Genomic DNA, 17539 nt, shown 5'->3' with positions numbered 1-17539 from the left:
ATTGATGAAACATTAAAAGAAGCAAACAAAAATTTATTATAGGGAGAATGGAACCAACATATATGAGGGAATTGATATCGGGAGAATATCTAAGACATGGAAATACAGAAATGAATATGAAATTAAATTGTAAAAGTAAATAAATGAAAGAAAAGGAAAAGTGAGTGAAATATTTAATACAATGAAAGCATTGGAAAAAAAGAAGCATAAAAAACATAGAAATAGTGGCAAAAAAAGTACTAAAAAATATAAAAATAGAAATTGTGAAAAAATGGTTAGGTCTGCTAGACATTGACATTAAATCAAAATCAATTAGACCCTAAAAATACAATGCAAAATAAGATTCCTAAAGAAAATAGAAGATAAAAGAAAAAAAATAAAGTAAGAAATGAAACAAATAGAGAAATACTAAAGATAAAACCAGAGATAAGATTGAAATGATTAGGACACATATGCCCAATGCCCAAAAATAGTATACTAAAGATAATCCAGAATATCAGGAAAAAATTATAGAGGAATACCAAGTGAAATATGAAATAAAAAATGTAGAAAAGCTGCTGAGATAAAGTAAATAAAATAGGAAGGTATAAAAGAGTAAACGGAAGAAGATAGAAAGGCATGGAGAACAATATATATAAACAGAAGTACACATTATTCAAATACAAGAAAATCAAATTGAATAAGTATAAAAATATGAATATTTAGATGCAATAATAAAAAATAGAGCAGGAAATAAATGAAGAAAAAGGAAAGAGGGTGAAATATTTGATACAATGAGAGCATCATTCTGTAGTAAAGATGCATAAGTAAAAAAAACATAAAAATAGAAAGAGTGGCATAAACGAAGCACAAAAAATATATAAAAAAAGAAATTGTGGGAAAAGTAGTGAGGTCTGCTAGACATTGACATTAAATCAAGAAGTCCCCATAAATGCCTGAAAACAGAATACCAAAGAAAACGTTAAAATCCAAAATAGCAAGCAAAAATTATAGAGGAAGACCAAGAAAAACATGGAACAAAAAATGTTAAGATAAAGGAAATAAAATAGGAAGGAATAAAAGAGCAAAAAAAGAAGATAGAAATGCATGGAGAATGAAATATATGGCACACAACGTACGGTAAGATGAGTTACGATTAAATAAATTTAAAAAAATATATATACTTACCCTTCCCATTTCCTTAAGTTTCGTCAGCATGACTATAATGGTAGAATTGTGCTCCCACAGCATCCTCCACAAATCATCAGTAGTATCGGACATAGGTCCTTGTGTAGCAATATACGCCTTCCTATATCTATAACCGTCTATGAAACTAGCATTGATATAATCGGAACTTTCAATATTTCTCAATGGGGTAAGACAAACCCTTGTGGTTTCGAACGGTAAGATATGTACCAAACGGTTTTTGTGCTTATTGCAAGGCAAATTCGCAGTCGCGAAACGTGATGAATCAGTCTTAATGTTACTCAATTTTTTAAATTCGTGTTCCATCCCCGATATGTTTTCTCCCGGTTCGAGCTGCATCAATTTTTGGATATGTGAATGAAGATTTCTCGCCGGTACTTCAGTCTGACCGCAAATGTAGGCTTCCAATAAAGAATCGTGGATAAAGATATATTGATCTTCCGTTTGGACCATGTAATTACGTTGGGCGCGCAAACATGTCACATGACCGTAAATATCCACGGTTTTTTCGTGTCGCATACGTTCAAGCATCGAATCGATTACAATGAAACAACCTGCAAAAGAAAATGAATTGAAATATTGAAAATAATGCTCCACTAAAGCAACGTTGTCATATCTAAATATCATTTATTCAATTTACCGTTCCGTTCCATTCAATATAATGCATTTATTTATTAAAAACTTGCTTGATTTTGCAACTAAGGCAACACAGTGTGAATAAAAAAGCTCAAAGGAAACAGAATTTTGAAAATATTAAGAAAATAATATTTTTAAGAGTATACAAGTGAAGTATAGGCTTCAGTTTTTTTACAAAAACAATTGGATAGATCCTAAAGATCTCAGAAATCAATATACCAATCTCAAACCTGGAAGGTAACATGTTTTTCAAGGAAAATGGATGCCAACAATCATATAATGTAATAATTTATAAGCAGTTAGAAAAATACACTTCTTTTTCTTCACGTTTCTGAGGGCTACTATTTTTATATTGACCAGTAGGGGTTACTGATTGACAACTGAGTGAAATTTCGAAATACAACTGTCAAAATTTGTTAAAAAAAGCTTTGAAACTTTCCAATCATTTCCTACCAATGAAAATGTATATGAAGCTTTGTTTCATCAAAAGGACAAAGCTCTAAAAGCAATGGGAAATAACTATTCATAGGGATGACTATACCCTTCAAACCATTGTGTTTTCAAAAACATTTCAAACGAACTTTTGAAAATCTGACATGACATTTCGGAGAACATATTCAAAAGCGACAATCCTCATTGTTTTATTGTCCATTTCTCATTCAAATTATTTATCTATGGTCCACATGGTTAGTTAGAAGTTGGTTTTGATGAAAGGGAAATTATTTTTGATTATGAGGTTTGTGTCATTTAATAAAATTGAAATATTTAATTCTCAACGAGTACAGGACCGAAATCACCTTAAAATAAAGTCACCACGTTAGTTAAGTAGTAGATTAATTGATAACTATTTATTAATAATAACAATATGTTATTTTAAACAGTAATCTTTTCGATAATACTTTATCAGTTTTAAGCTCAAAATTAAAAAAAATCTACGAATGACAGGAAGTAGGAATGTATTTAAATATTCCATTTAGTGTATTTCATATACTCCTTTTTTCGCAATTTAATAGTTTTATGTCAATATCTGATTAGTAGTTCAAATGTACCATTGTGGTTTTTCATTTTCAGTATGACAAGTCAATATCTGATTAGTAGTTCAAATGTACCATTGTGGTTTTTCATTTTCAGTATTACAAGTGTTTTATTTGTCTAGTAAATGATCTTGAACATTGAATGATGGAATCACATTGTTCTGGTTGAGTGAATTGAATGATATATTTAATTTTCCTTCTTGTTGGTGCAGTAGATACTTCAACTTATCAAGTTTCTTTTAGTAACAAATTGAACTATTCCTACAGCGAAGAAAGTATCCAGTCTTCCTTTTTCTTTTTGTTAAAAACAGTTTGAAACAAATTATTTTGAACTTTACTATCTAATCAGTAGTTCAAAGGTAATATTGTGGTTCTCCAACTACAGTTAAAGTAATAGTGAACGGTCACGTTCTAATTTTACTACCAAAGTGACATAGCAACTAGTTACACTAGAACAAAAATAATTATATTACAATCAAGGTACGAGGTGTGATTACAAATTACTTAACGTTAATATCGAAATGTTTCTATTTAAGCACATTTGTTATTATCAAGAACATCCAGAAGTTGCATAGTACTAAGTCTGGTGTATCATGCGGATAGGAAACTTTTTAGTAACCGAATAATTTTTCAGGACATTTTCTATTTAATATCTCAAATAGTGTATTTGAAGGAACAAATTTGTGCAATTTTCACATATTTTCATCTCTTAAGAGAGGTAGAAGGACGTATGGACAGTTCCTAGTCTTTATATGAATCACCCTCAATTTTAAATCGCTTTTACCACTTGTAAACAGTATTTAAATTGTCTATATTATCACAATAACATTCCATAAGTTTCTTTGGTATTTTTTTGTAACTTAATTTTGATGTACTATTCAAGATCCAAGTAATTTGACAGATATCCTAACTACGATCTTACTATATATATTTTAGTAACACACTGAAGCTTGAAGGGGTTTAAACTTGTCATCGGTTGCCTCAATGGGTACTAAGATTATTTTTTACATCACACCTGGTAAATTATATAGGAATTTAGGAATGTTATTTACCTGTTCTTCCTACTCCCGCAGAACAATGTACAATAATAGGTCCGGCATCGAGCGGATTCAAAGTTCTGACTCTTCTTAAGAATTGCAAGAAAGGCGCCGGATGATCGGGTACCCCATGATCCGGCCAAGCAGTAAATTGCAATTGTTTCAATTCCCTTCGTTCGCTGTAACCCTCTTTGTGAATCTGGAACGTTCGGATACAGTACGTGGCTAATTCGTGGACTTCCGTAACTGTCACGTTCATACTACCGTATGTTTCGGTACCGCGCGTCGGCCAATATTGATCGCATTTAATTCGTGTCCTTTCTTCTAATTTCGTCATCATAACAACCGTAGCAGATTTCAATTCCCAACACATCCGCCAAAAATCGGCGAACGTCTCCGGTAGAGGACCCTGGGTAGCGACGTAAGCGTTGTGCTTTCGATAACCGTCGCAGTAATTGGCGTTTATGTAATCGGTACCTGAAATTAAAAACGTTGAAAATAACTGTCAAAATGTTAGGTTAAGTTAAGTTTTGTCAAATTGTTGTACGTACCTAAAACGCCTCCTTCGCTGGGTAAAATTACCCGACTATGATCATAAGCAATGACATTGGCGTATCTATTTTTAGGTTTATTTACATCCATGTTAGAATGATCCCACGTAAATTGTTGTCCGGGTTCGATACTTTCGTATTCTTGAGAAAATTTCAGATTATCGTTGGCTTTTAGTTTTTCTATATGAACGGCTAATTCCGATATAGGAATAGGAGGATGTGATATCATAGCCGGCGTTTGGAAATTTAATCTTCTCATTTCGACTGGGTCGCTAGGAGCTATACTAGCATTCAGATCCGGTTGGATTAACGGTCTTGTAACGGCTGTCTGATCGGGAGTTTTACAAGGTTGTCTTCTTTTTCTTAATATAAATAATATTACTAGTATCACAGACAGAAGTAGGGCTGCTATTATCGGTCCGATGATTTTGAACACCTATAATAACAAAAAAAAACTTTTATAGAAGCAATTTCTGGGAAGGTCCTTTTTGTTTGTTTACTTTATGGAACCGAATGATCGAGAAATTCTTTTTGGTATAAATACTATAAATAGAGAGTTGGCTAGTGTATGTACTTAAATAAATGCTTCTTAGTTTCCATTATCATTGTACATCGTCAATTTTTTTTTAAATTTCCTCCCAAGTTGTTACCAAAATTATTTATTTTCTTCTTTCTTCTTTAACAGCGCTACGATCCTTTGAGAACCTGGGCCTTCTCACAATCTGTCCCGAGCATGGTGCCTCCAATGTCGAACCATTAGCTGGATCAAGTCCGTCTCAACGTCCTCTAACCCTCTAAGGCGTGGTCTTCCTCCCAGTCGACGTTCTCCATGAACTCCATACATAGTTCTGCGTGAGTATAGATCAACAGGCATCCTCTCCACGCGCCCCTCTAGATGAACGCCACCAAATCTGTCTCAGCTCAGCATTCCCTCAGATCCTCCAAGCACCAATTCTCGCATACAGGGACAAAAATCTTTAGTACGGATCTTCGCTCACTTGTCGTCGTCATAGTCCATGTCTCACATCCGTATGTGTCTAAGGAACGGATTATTATCTTGTAAATTGTGAGTTTTCACCTTCTTGAGAGCCCTCTAAGCTTGAACGATCTTCAGACTATCCAGAAGGAAAAAAAATCTTCCTTTCTCGCTTTTTTTCAATCGCCAAGACTTGTAAAAACAAAAAAGTCAGTGAAGAAATCTGGATAGCTATAAGAACAAAAAATGGAAAAGGGGGTTTTGGTTTGTAGAAAGATATTGTGACCAGAACCAGGTTTTTGCTTTCTTGGGAATAAGTTCAACGGTTTTAGTCCATTGGTTCGATTGTATTTTTGTTTTTGGGCTACAACAGTGCACCTGAGTCCCATCCATTTATCGACAAAAATTTCACTTGCATAACGTTTGAACTTTTAATGCAAGCAGGCTTTTGATCAGCATTAAGCAATCGCGGCACCTACACGGTCAGAATTTTATTAACGATCCCTAGGGTCCCGGACAGAATCATTATTCTTCATATGGCTATTTCTAAAAGCTACACTCACAAATAATTCTACGGGACGAAGCAGTTTTAGTATAATATCAACGTAATTTTTTTTCGGTTTCTTTAATTTTTTTTCCAGATAAAAACCATATACCACCCAATAACTAAAACAGTTTTATTTATTTAAGTATTAAAGAGTTGAAAGGTTTTGTTTTGTACGGTTGCTCGTATCAAAAAAAGTGATTTAGTAAAAGTTGCTGAAAATAGAGTGCGGAATCAATTTATGACGTCAAATCATAGGGTCTTCTGGATCATCCTGAACATCAAAATTAAAACTTGAATACCTCGTTAAAAAATAATGGGGGTTTACGTTTAACTTTTTTTCGTATGTCCAACAATCTGGCGATAAAATTGCAATGTCCGATAATTTGGTGTTTTGGCCCAGTGTGTACCGTTAGAATAAATAAGAAAAAATTACGGGGGTCCGCCACTTTGAAATACATATTATTAGATTTAATCCAAACACGTCAAAGCAGCTTCAAATATACCTAGATGGAGATAAGGTGCTCGGTCTTGATCCTGTATTCAGCATCAGGTATAACAACAAAATTGGCTTACAAGTATTAGAGTTTTATAATAGTTGGTTGTAGATTGTTTTGGGTTTACAGCACCTATACCTAGAAGACTTTACATCTTATTGTTATGCTTCCAAAATACATGGACTCTCCTTCCTAAGTAGGGAGGTTTTGTGTCCCGCTTCCCTAGGTACTTAAGCCTTTTAATGAAGTGAGTATGACATTCACAGAGTAGATGCTCTGCTGTTTCGTCTTAAGGTGGTATTTGACCTGCCAGAAAACCGACCACCAACTTTATGTCGTTACTGGTTATCACAACAGTTCCTCAAACTTTGGATTATCTTTGATCTGATTCATCTGATTCTTTAGCCATCCGTTTAGTTCGTTATTGATGTGGCATCTCTAAAGGTCACAGTATAATTCTGGTCCAAGGTATGGAGTCATTGCACCTTTTTCAACAACTGCCTCATTTCTTGGTATATCCTGGAAGCTACATTAGTGTATATAGTTGGTTAACTATCACACGTACATCTCGAACTAAGAATTTCTACAACTAGATTTCTATTTTTTGGTTTTTTCAACATGTGATTAATGATTGGGGTAGAAGACGGGTCATGTGTGAGTCCGGTAGGTTAGGTTAGGTTAGATTTAGATTAATTTTATTGATTCAAAATACTATTGTTGAAAACTTTACCTCTGCCTCTTTTTTTTGAGAACTAACTTTAACGTCGGTATCGGTGGGTGTATTCGGATTTGGTCTTCGAGGAGGATCGCCAGGAGGTACTTCTCGCATATCCAAAGATAAAAATTCGGAAAACGGACTACTGGTATACAAATGTTTTTGCGGCGTATCAACCACCGATCTTACGAATATCCTATAACGTTTACCGTGTTCCAATTTATAATTGACGTAACCGTCGTTACTTTCACCTGTACCTAAATGATAGGTGTACGGTATGTTCCTCTGCGGAAATTTGGCTGCTATATAAGGTAGATCCGAATTTTCCGGTATCTTTTCAATGTTAGCTATCAGTTCGTCGGTTAAAAATTGATCGGGGTTCTTTTGGATTGTCATTTTGTTTTCTGGTACTACGACTAAATAATAATGACTGATAGGACCGTATTCTTCGGAAGCTTGGGGTAATATAACGTGTATTTCTTCTCCGTTTACTACGCCGTAAAAATCTGGTTTGACCATCGGTTGTGGAGCCGCCATTTGCGTAGTTACAGTTATCTTCGTAGGTGGTCGGTAGGAATTATCGGTCGGTATAGCGCTAACGTTGACGTTATAAGTAGTGAAAGGTGATAGTTCGTTAATGGTGTGCGATCGAACGTCGGCGTCTAATTTAATTTCAACTCTAGGTATATTTTGCGTCTGGGTGATTCCCTGCGAATCGACGAATTCTTTGATCGCATCGAAGGAAATTTTGTACTTGATCGGATTCAATCTAATCGGTGGTGACCAAGATAGGGTCATCGAATGTGTGGTTACTTCGTGAGCTCGTAAATTAAGGGGTACGTCTTCCGGTTTAACTTTAACTAATTCCTTTTCGGAAAGTCTTCCGAGACCGTTTTTCATTCTAGCCGCCACCGCTATGGCGTATTGAGCGTATTTTTCGAGGTTTACCAAATCTGCGGATTCCGTTAAACCTACTATCTTGTGCTGCCATTCGTCCAAATCTTCTACGGCTGTCATCGTGTAAAATATTTTGTATCCTATCACTTTGTTTCTTGATGGTACCGGTTCCCACCAAACTTCCACGCTGGAATCCGATGTCGCTACGGCCTTTACCGACATCGGTGCTCTTCCTATATCCCGTTCGGTTTGAACCGTATATTTTTCGCTATTCGGTCCGTCTCCTTGACTCGTATAAGCTTTAATATGGAACACGTATTCGGTATTTTCTTCTAAATTTGTAAATACGGCTTTAGTATTTGACACGTTTCTGATTATTATGTTACTGTGATCTGATTTCTTGTGGAATTGTATGTCGTATTTGGTAATTTGTCCGTTGCGATGTTCTCTACTCGGGGGGCTCCATGATATGCAAACGACATCTGGCGTTTGGAAATGGTAGGTTATATTGGTGGGAGGACCGGTCGGTGGACCTTCTGGGGTTTTCTTGTATTTGATCGCCTCTTGTCCTATTCCAATGTGATTTTGACCGGCTACTCGGAATTCGTATTCGACACCCCGTTCCAAATCGTTTATTCTATAATTGGTGTGAGTTGCTGAAATGTAAATAAAAAAATTAGAAAATTTAAGCAACAATCAAGATATATAGATAATTTTATATACTATTATGATATTCTCGAATTTTCGCTATAGAACATCGAAAGATTCTTTTAAAGATAAAAAAAATAAGGGAAAGATCTCACCCTAAGATTTCATATGATCTTATGACTTTAAATGTTATCACAAACGCACTTTTTTGAATAAAATCGTTCATAATTTTTTTGCAAAACATCAAACGAAGTTCACATAATTTTTTTCATGTTCATCTACACAAATAAAACAAAATTTTGAGAAAAAAATCACATAAAAACGTTTTATAGATCCAAAGGACTCGTAGCGCGATTCCAGATGTGAGTTTTTCAATTTGGAAAAGAGAAAAAAAGCCACAAAGTACCAAATCTGGCGCATACGATGAACGAGCGATGACTTTTGTTTCGAATTTAACCAAAAAATGAATCACAATCATGTCAGAATGTAATGTGATTTAAAATTTCAAAAATCCGGTGTTTTGCCACAAGTAGAAGCCTCAAAATAACCAAGTAGTATTCCTTATGTTTATAAATCTTTGTTTTAACGTTGGATTTTTGAGAAAAAAATCAGTTCACATATTTTTTTCATGTTTATCTACACAAATAAAACAAAATTTTGAGAAAAAAATCACATAAAAACGTTTTATAGATCCAAAGGACTCGTAGCGCGATTCCAGATGTGAGTTTTTCAATTTGGAAAAGAGAAAAAAAGCCACAAAGTACCAAATCTGGCGCATACGATGAACGAGCGATGACTTTTGTTTCGAATTTAACCAAAAAATGAATCACAATCATGTCAGAATGTAATGTGATTTAAAATTTCAAAAATCCGGTGTTTTGCCACAAGTAGAAGCCTCAAAATAACCAAGTAGTATTCCTTATGTTTATAAATCTTTGTTTTAACGTTGGATTTTTGAGAAAAAAATCAGTTCACATATTTTTTTCATGTTTATCTACACAAATAAAACAAAATTTTGAGAAAAAAATCACATAAAAACGTTTTATAGATCCAAAGGACTCGTAGCGCGATTCCAGATGTGAGTTTTTCAATTTGGAAAAGAGAAAAAAAGCCACAAAGTACCAAATCTGGCGCATACGATGAACGAGCGATGACTTTTGTTTCGAATTTAACCAAAAAATGAATCACAATCATGTCAGAATGTAATGTGATTTAAAATTTCAAAAATCCGGTGTTTTGCCACAAGTAGAAGCCTCAAAATAACCAAGTAGTATTCCTTATGTTTATAAATCTTTGTTTTAACGTTGGATTTTTGAGAAAAAAATCAGTTCACATATTTTTTTCATGTTTATCTACACAAATAAAACAAAATTTTGAGAAAAAAATCACATAAAAACGTTTTATAGATCCAAAGGACTCGTAGCGCGATTCCAGATGTGAGTTTTTCAATTTGGAAAAGAGAAAAAAAGCCACAAAGTACCAAATCTGGCGCATACGATGAACGAGCGATGACTTTTGTTTCGAATTTAACCAAAAAATGAATCACAATCATGTCAGAATGTAATGTGATTTAAAATTTCAAAAATCCGGTGTTTTGCCACAAGTAGAAGCCTCAAAAAACCAAGATGGTAATTATTTAGAATCGGTTAGGTTTCATTGATTTATCATATGTAAGTTGTACCATGTAATGTCTAAAATAATGGAAATAGTATGGGAGACATATTAAATTTACTATTTGTACCCTCAGAAACAACCCGAAATGCGTGAAAAATTTTTTGGCAACGATTTTTGCCCCAATTCTAAATAATTACCGAATAAATGAATAAATATGAATAATCAACTCCACACGATCCAACAACTACTAGAATAGAGAGAAAAATACAAAAACTAAAATATATAGACCAAAAAAACAGATTGTCACAAAACTGTACAGAAAAAAATAATTTCTCAATAAATAATATAACTAAATACCTTTAAGAGGAACATCTTTCAAAAACTGATCCTTAACACCGTATCTAAGACGATAACCTTTGAGTTCTCCATAGGTTTGAGAAGGTCTAGTCCATTCTAAATCAATAGTAACTGTTGGTACCTTTTCAATAATCCTAAGAAATAAATAAATTAATAATTTTGGTACTAACAGATAATAAACTAATTACTTTAGAGTTAATGCTGGTCTGTTTGGTACTCCTCCGGGAGTTCTAACGTTTACAGGTGCGCTTCGATCGCCGTCTCCTTTTCTAGTCAACGCCGCCACTTGAATGGAGTACATGGTATCCGGTTGAAGACCCGTAACGTTCAATTCCAATAGAGAATCACCAAAAACGTCGAATTTCATGGGTTCATTGAAGAAACTCTTTCCCTAATTCCATTTATAAATGATTAAATGAAATTTCACGGAAAATTAAATATATACAATACCTCTTCTTTGGTTTCTTGTACGTGTACGTGGTATCCCAAGATGATTCCATTCCTATCTCTAGTTTGAGGTGGTTTCCAATCGACTTTGATAGTCGTAGAATTTATGGGAGTGACTTTAACGTCTTGAGGATCCCCCGGCACTGTTAAATATGAAAAATTTATTAGGGATACGTTCCCGGGTAGTATCTTTGAACATGCAACAACACATCACACGTTATTATTATTATTATTATTATTATTATCATGTTTAAACCAGTTTACAAAACCAATGGAAAACCTGGAACATTTGAATACCAACACATTGTCATGTATAGTTACCTTATCCTCACTCAGAGAACCAGAAAAGGACAACTAAATATCTGATAGACTACTAAATTACAGAAAAAAATAGTAATAAACAAAAATCGAAAAGATCAGCTGCTTTTGCAATGAAAATAGACACATAAAAATGTAAAAAATTCTTTTTTATAAACGAAATCAAGTTAATATCGCGTAAAGTTTTTTATTTCAATAGAGACGTCCGTTTAACAAAAACAAAATTGTTGAAAGGAGGTTTCAAAATTGATGTTTCAGTTTATAATATTTGGAAAATTACATTTAGTATTAAGGGTCTATACCAAACTTGGTTTTTTTTGTCAGTTAATCAAACATCATAACTAAAAATTTGAATCTGTGAGCAAAAGAGACTGATGGAGATTCCAGAAGAAAGAGGTGCACATCCGATGGAGTTGATCCATTCATAGCCATCGGCTGAGAAATCGAGTCCTCGAAGGTGTTCAAGTCAAATAAGAGCTTAGAGAAACACGAGGAGTAGCTGTGAAGGGCTGGACAGTCAAAAGAAGACTCAAGTCAGCAAACCTTGAGCCGTAAAGACTCACTACTGACCCCAAATTAACCCCAGCAAACTATGCTTGAATGGTAGGATAGAAGATGACGAATGTGTAGAAGACCTGGAGAACTGAGAGCGATTCGCGCAGTGTTGCATAAAAAAACGTGGCTTTTGGAAGTAAGTTCTTGGATGGTTTTGGCGGGCATTTCAATAGAAACAAAAACGGTGTTGGTTTTTATTGAAATTAACGGCAAACCGATACATAGAAGATATTTCATCCTAATGCAAGATAATGTCCGACCACATACTGCAGGTTCCGTACGGATATCGAAATTGCGGCTATGAATTGGCCTGGACTTACATCCTATCGCGCATTTATAGGATGAGCTTAAGAGAAAAGTTGGAGCACCAGCCAGGACTTCAAAATGGCTCTCAATGGGATAGCATCGAACAAAATCGAGTAAAGAAACTTTTTCATCCATGAAAAAGCAATTGGAAGCTGTTATTAGGGCCAGGGGAGGTGTAATAAATCCTCTTTTCCAACTTTTACGTGCTCTAGTAACCTACGAAATCGGGTACGTTCCACTTAACGCTTACAATGATTGTAGATTCCATCACACATTGGGTTTTCATCATAACGTAGCGATAATACATTAGATTTACAATTTCAAACTAATATTGGTGCAGAGAACATTCTGACAACTTGACAAACACCTCAGTAAAATCGATCACTTAAATAATCCACCTGAGATACAAGAACGTACTCTGCGCGCTCTTTCGACACCCTATGTTATAACCCATGGTGTGACATGAAGAAGAAGTTCGCTGATTTCAGTCCAGCGCAAAGCGAAATGCATGAAGGGTTGGATCCCTAGTGTATAGACGAGTGGACACCTCTCAGCCGCTCCCACGTACAGGTGAATTACTACTTCACCTATATGCTCTTTGAACACGGATGCTTCAGACAACACCTTCACATGTTCATCATGATGATTCCCCGGAGTGCCCTATATATAGAGGGAGCAACGAAAGTTCTGAGCACGTATTTTTCATATGATCGCGTTTCAAGCAAGCTTCGTTAGACTTGGGAAGCTGCAGTAGAAATAGAAGTGGAAATAAGATGTCAACGGATACTGTCTGGACAGCAGAGGTGTTGAAGAGTACAAAGGGACGAGAGAAAGGAAGCATTTGACGGAAGAGCTGAATAGCTAGATCCTCCCTCCACGAAGTAATGCCTAACGACGGTCCTTTGGAGGAGATAGAAGCCAGATATAAGTTATGTTAGAAAAAAATTGTTTATTGATCTTCACGATTATATTGTAAGAACAGAAAACTACCCTAATTGGGTATAATATAAAAGTATCGTGGACGATACGTTATTATAATCAACCAATATATTAGTGTACTTTTGTGGGGTATTTGAATCGGTTCAACGCGGACATAATGAAAGCAGTACATGCGGTGATATTTCCTGGAACTTTTCGGCTGAATTAGGTGCAGCTCTAAATGAATTCCACAACATACTTTTGTTTAGAGAACAATCTATCAACATGGCTAAATTATTGAAAGGTTTTAATGTGTTTGAATCGTTTCACGACATTTTTGAGAATTGAAACTTCGAAAACTTTTTTTGAAGACGAAAAAAGTGAAGTACTAAAGTATATTGAAGATCTTGGTAAATACTGAAATTTAATGAACATTGCAGAAGTCCTAAACGAGACGTTGATATAATAAGTTTTGTCGAAACTGCAACTATGTTGGATTATTTCGAACTACAAGTTTTCATCAAGTCTGCAGCCCTCAAGAAACACGTTCCACCTTGAACTGTCGCCCACAACGACGTTAGTGGACCCCCACCAGTTGTGGACGTGGCATTGTAGGCGTTAAGTAAAATGTACCCATAATAATCAGAATAAGCTGTCGTCACTTGATGCTTCGCCAATTAATGCTGTTGACATCTTCAGAAGTTGCTTGCTGCTTCAACTGATTCTGTCTTCTGAAGATGCTAACCGTACTAGTTGTCCAATCGGAGGTACGTATAATCATTTTAGACAATGGCCTAGTAGACTAAATGTACGAAGGCCCCGAAAGCCTTACACAATTAATGCACCGATAAACACAAAACATCATTTTTGAAACCAGCCTCTTTGGAAGGAAAACGATCTTTCGAAAAAAAATTTGGTAAAAGATCATTTTCTAAAAAAAAAAAAAAAGCGTACGATGACTTCTAAGTCGCCTATTTTGTGCCACTACCACAAAATAAATACACAAAAACGGTACTCACTGCGAGCAACTGTAGGACCAATGTAATGCATTATTTTAGGGGAAGAAATAGCAAAATGTAGTTACGATTGATTATCGTTTAGGAAAAAAAAAATGTCAAAAAACTGTATACTCCGCTACAAAAATGCTTGGAGGTTCAAAAATATTTTCAAAAAATATACTCACACACATGTATTGATTCAAAAATAGCGAAAAATGTCGTATATGCTTGAAAAAAAAATATGTTAGGGTAGGTAAGTAGTCGTCATAAAACACCTTGTAAATAAACCAATTTCAAAATTAAACGGTTATAGGATATCGCAAAATCATCACCATTTCTCGGGGACAATTTTAATGTTTTCAAAGGGATTCGGGTTTTTTTTTTATAATCGGTACACTCATTAGTATAAATGAGTTTTTTTTGGTTTTATGTTCAAAATATAACAGGGATATTTTTATTTTTGTACCAAAAGCAGTATTAGACCAAAAAAATAAAATAAAAGCGAAACAGATACAGTTGTTATATTAAGGGATGGTTACAATAATAGATTTACCTGAGGATGGTGCGGTTAACTTAAATGGGGTTTATATATAAAAACATAGGTTACAGATTATAACTTGCATCTAGAATGTTCCATTGAAGCTATCAGTAGATATCTAGCGATATAACGGACCAGTAAATAATTTCATCTCTCCTACTGTTTCAAAATGGTATATCTAAATATGGGGTTGTTTTCAAGTACAAATAATCATTTCTACCCTTAAGGTGCGAAGTATTCGATTGCTAATCTGTCTCTTAGATTATTTTTAACCATTTTCGCTTATCCCTTGCCAGGGTCACCATTTTATCTTCTTTGAACTTTGTCAGAGATAATTTTCTCGTGTCTTCTTGACTCCCAAACGTTCTTTCCTTATCCATCCTAAAACTTCACTATATGACCTCTCAGGGTGGTTCAAAGTGATATATCTAAATAGAGGGTTGTTTTTTCAGTAGAAATAAGTCTTTGTACCCTCAAAGTGTGAGGTCTCCAATTGGTTATTTGTCACGTACATCAGTTATAACCATTTTCTCTTCTCCATTACCAGGGTCACCACGTTTGTTATCTTTAACCCTTTGTCTTCGAGAATTTTATTCTATAGAGCGATCCTATTCAGTTGTTGGTCTACCTCAGAACTTTTTCTCGTGTCTTCTTGACTCCCACACATTCTTCTTTCTTTATCTATCCTAAAACTTCACTATTTGACCTTTCAGGGTGGTTCAAAGTGGTATATCTAAATAAGGGATTGTTTTTATGTGAAGTATTCAATTGTTAATTTGTTTGATTGGATTAGTTTTAACCGTTTTTTCTTATTCCTTGCCAGGATAACTATTTTTGTCTTCTTTAATCCTTTGTCTGCGAGAACTCCATTCTATAGAGCCATCTTATATGGTTAGGGGTCTTCCTCAGAGCTTTTTCTGATATTTTTTTGACACCTCAACGTTCTAATATCTAAATAGGGGATGGTTCCTAAATAGAAATAAGACTTTCTATCCTTAAAGTGTGAAGTATCCAATTGGTTATTTGTTTCGTGCATTAGTTATAACCATTTTCTCTTCTCCATTGTCATAGTCGCCACTTTTGTTATCTTTAACCTTTTGTCTGCGAGAATTTTATTGTTTGGAGCGATCCCATATGGTTGGTGGTCTTCCTCTGAGCTTTTCTCGTGGCTTCTTGGCTCCCAAACGTTCTCTCAATGTGGTTCGAAGTGGTATATCTAAATAGGGGATGGTTTTTAAGTATAAAAAAACCTTTCTATCCCTAAGGTGTGAAGTATTCGCTTGTTAATTTGTCCCATGGATTATTTTGAAACATTTGTGCCAGAGTCACCATTATTGTCTTCTTTAATTGTTTGTCTGCGTGAATTTTATTCTGTAAAGCGATCCTATTTAGCTGGTGATCTTCCTCGGAGCTTTTTCTCGCGTCTTCTCGCCTCAAATCCTTTCTTGACCTGTCTCTTATTCTTTGGTCGTACCATTTCAGTTTTGTGGATTGAATTATTTTTAGTATCGGTTCAGCCTCTTCTTTACAGGTTTTGTTACACCCAGAAGTTTTTTAAGGTACTTCGTTTTCATTGTTTGTATTATATTTTCAAATCTTTCTATTATGATCCAGCTTTCGAGGCCAAAAGTCATGATCTGTTCTTGATATTGTGGTAGACACTAGCCTCACCACATTCTAGTATTTATTCCTATTTCTTAATTTCCTCGGCAGTTCTAAGTATATGAAGTAATTCGAAAAATGTTCAAGCATTATTGGATATTAAACATTCCATATGAAAATGTCTAGTTCCACCAGGTTCAGGAAATGACTCTTAATGAAGGAGTTAGATATATCTCCTTCGATAAACTACCAAAAGGTTATTTGCGTACAGATTAGGGTTTATTTTTAACCCTTTAGAAACATATAGAAACGCTTATCACGTGATTTTAGTTATAAAATTGTTGGTGAATAGTTTTCCGCATTATCCACAGGGATTGAAATAAAATATGAAATTGATTATAGTACGAAAGGTACCAAACAAATTTTAACTGAAGACAATGTAAGTTAAATATTATGAAAAAAAGATTGATTCAACTGAAATTTTTAAATATCCATGCAATTTAGAGGTTAATAAGTGAATTAAATAATTATCATTAACGAGGAATTGGTTTTGAACCATAAAGCTATACACAGCAATCAAATGAGATTTTATACTAGCTTTAAATAAAAGAATCGTTGTTATTATTTCAAAAAAAAGTATTTTTAAATGAATTGGTACTTCAAATGAATGTTATGTACAATTTTATAGTTAAAATATCTGACTATATAATTCAATTTTCATGCTGGATATTATTTTTATACTACGGAGCTACTGTTAGTATTGGTATTCAAATGCGATTAAATTTTCTAATGTCAGATTAATAAATGGATCAATTAAGAAATAATTTTTTATCTATATTTTCATAGATATTCGTAGAGAAAATGTATCATAAGTATTCAGATGTACTTTACAACAAATAAAATTCAATTATAAACATTTATAATAAACAAACTTGCTCAACTGAACGCAAACGGTCTATGTCAAACTTGAGTGTGTCTAATTAACTACGAAATTAGAATATAGAGGGAGCAGATACTAAGCAAAATGACCTCCATCTTAAGTTAACCTAAAAATTTTCGAACCTCAAGAGTATTAGAATAGATTCTAGTTTTCCAAGACAATTATCTTAATAAAAATTTACTGCTCAGCTTGTTTCTCTTTCTTATATTGAAAACTAAAAATTATA

The 17539-nt window shown here is 34.3% G+C and overlaps 1 protein-coding gene across 9 annotated transcripts in view; it reads right to left on the bottom strand.

Moving 5' to 3' along the window:
* Positions 1-17539, bottom strand: part of LOC130898106 (tyrosine-protein phosphatase Lar) — a 524093-nt gene that overhangs the window by 7525 nt on the left and 499029 nt on the right. For all 9 annotated transcript variants that reach the window (XM_057807152.1, XM_057807151.1, XM_057807155.1 and 6 more), the window contains 7 exons: positions 11142-11281; positions 10880-11082; positions 10692-10825; positions 7191-8728; positions 4444-4879; positions 3908-4369; positions 1168-1739 (listed from right to left, as the gene is read on the bottom strand). In XM_057807152.1, coding sequence (XP_057663135.1) covers positions 1168-1739; positions 3908-4369; positions 4444-4879; positions 7191-8728; positions 10692-10825; positions 10880-11082; positions 11142-11281 — 3485 coding nt within the window. The remainder of the gene's footprint in view (positions 1-1167; positions 1740-3907; positions 4370-4443; positions 4880-7190; positions 8729-10691; positions 10826-10879; positions 11083-11141; positions 11282-17539) is intronic.

This window comes from Diorhabda carinulata, chromosome 9, assembly GCF_026250575.1.
Source record: "Diorhabda carinulata isolate Delta chromosome 9, icDioCari1.1, whole genome shotgun sequence".
Classification (NCBI taxonomy): Eukaryota; Metazoa; Arthropoda; class Insecta; order Coleoptera; family Chrysomelidae; genus Diorhabda; species Diorhabda carinulata.
Note: the sequence above shows the minus strand (reverse complement) of the source record. Positions and strands in the feature narration are given on the sequence as shown.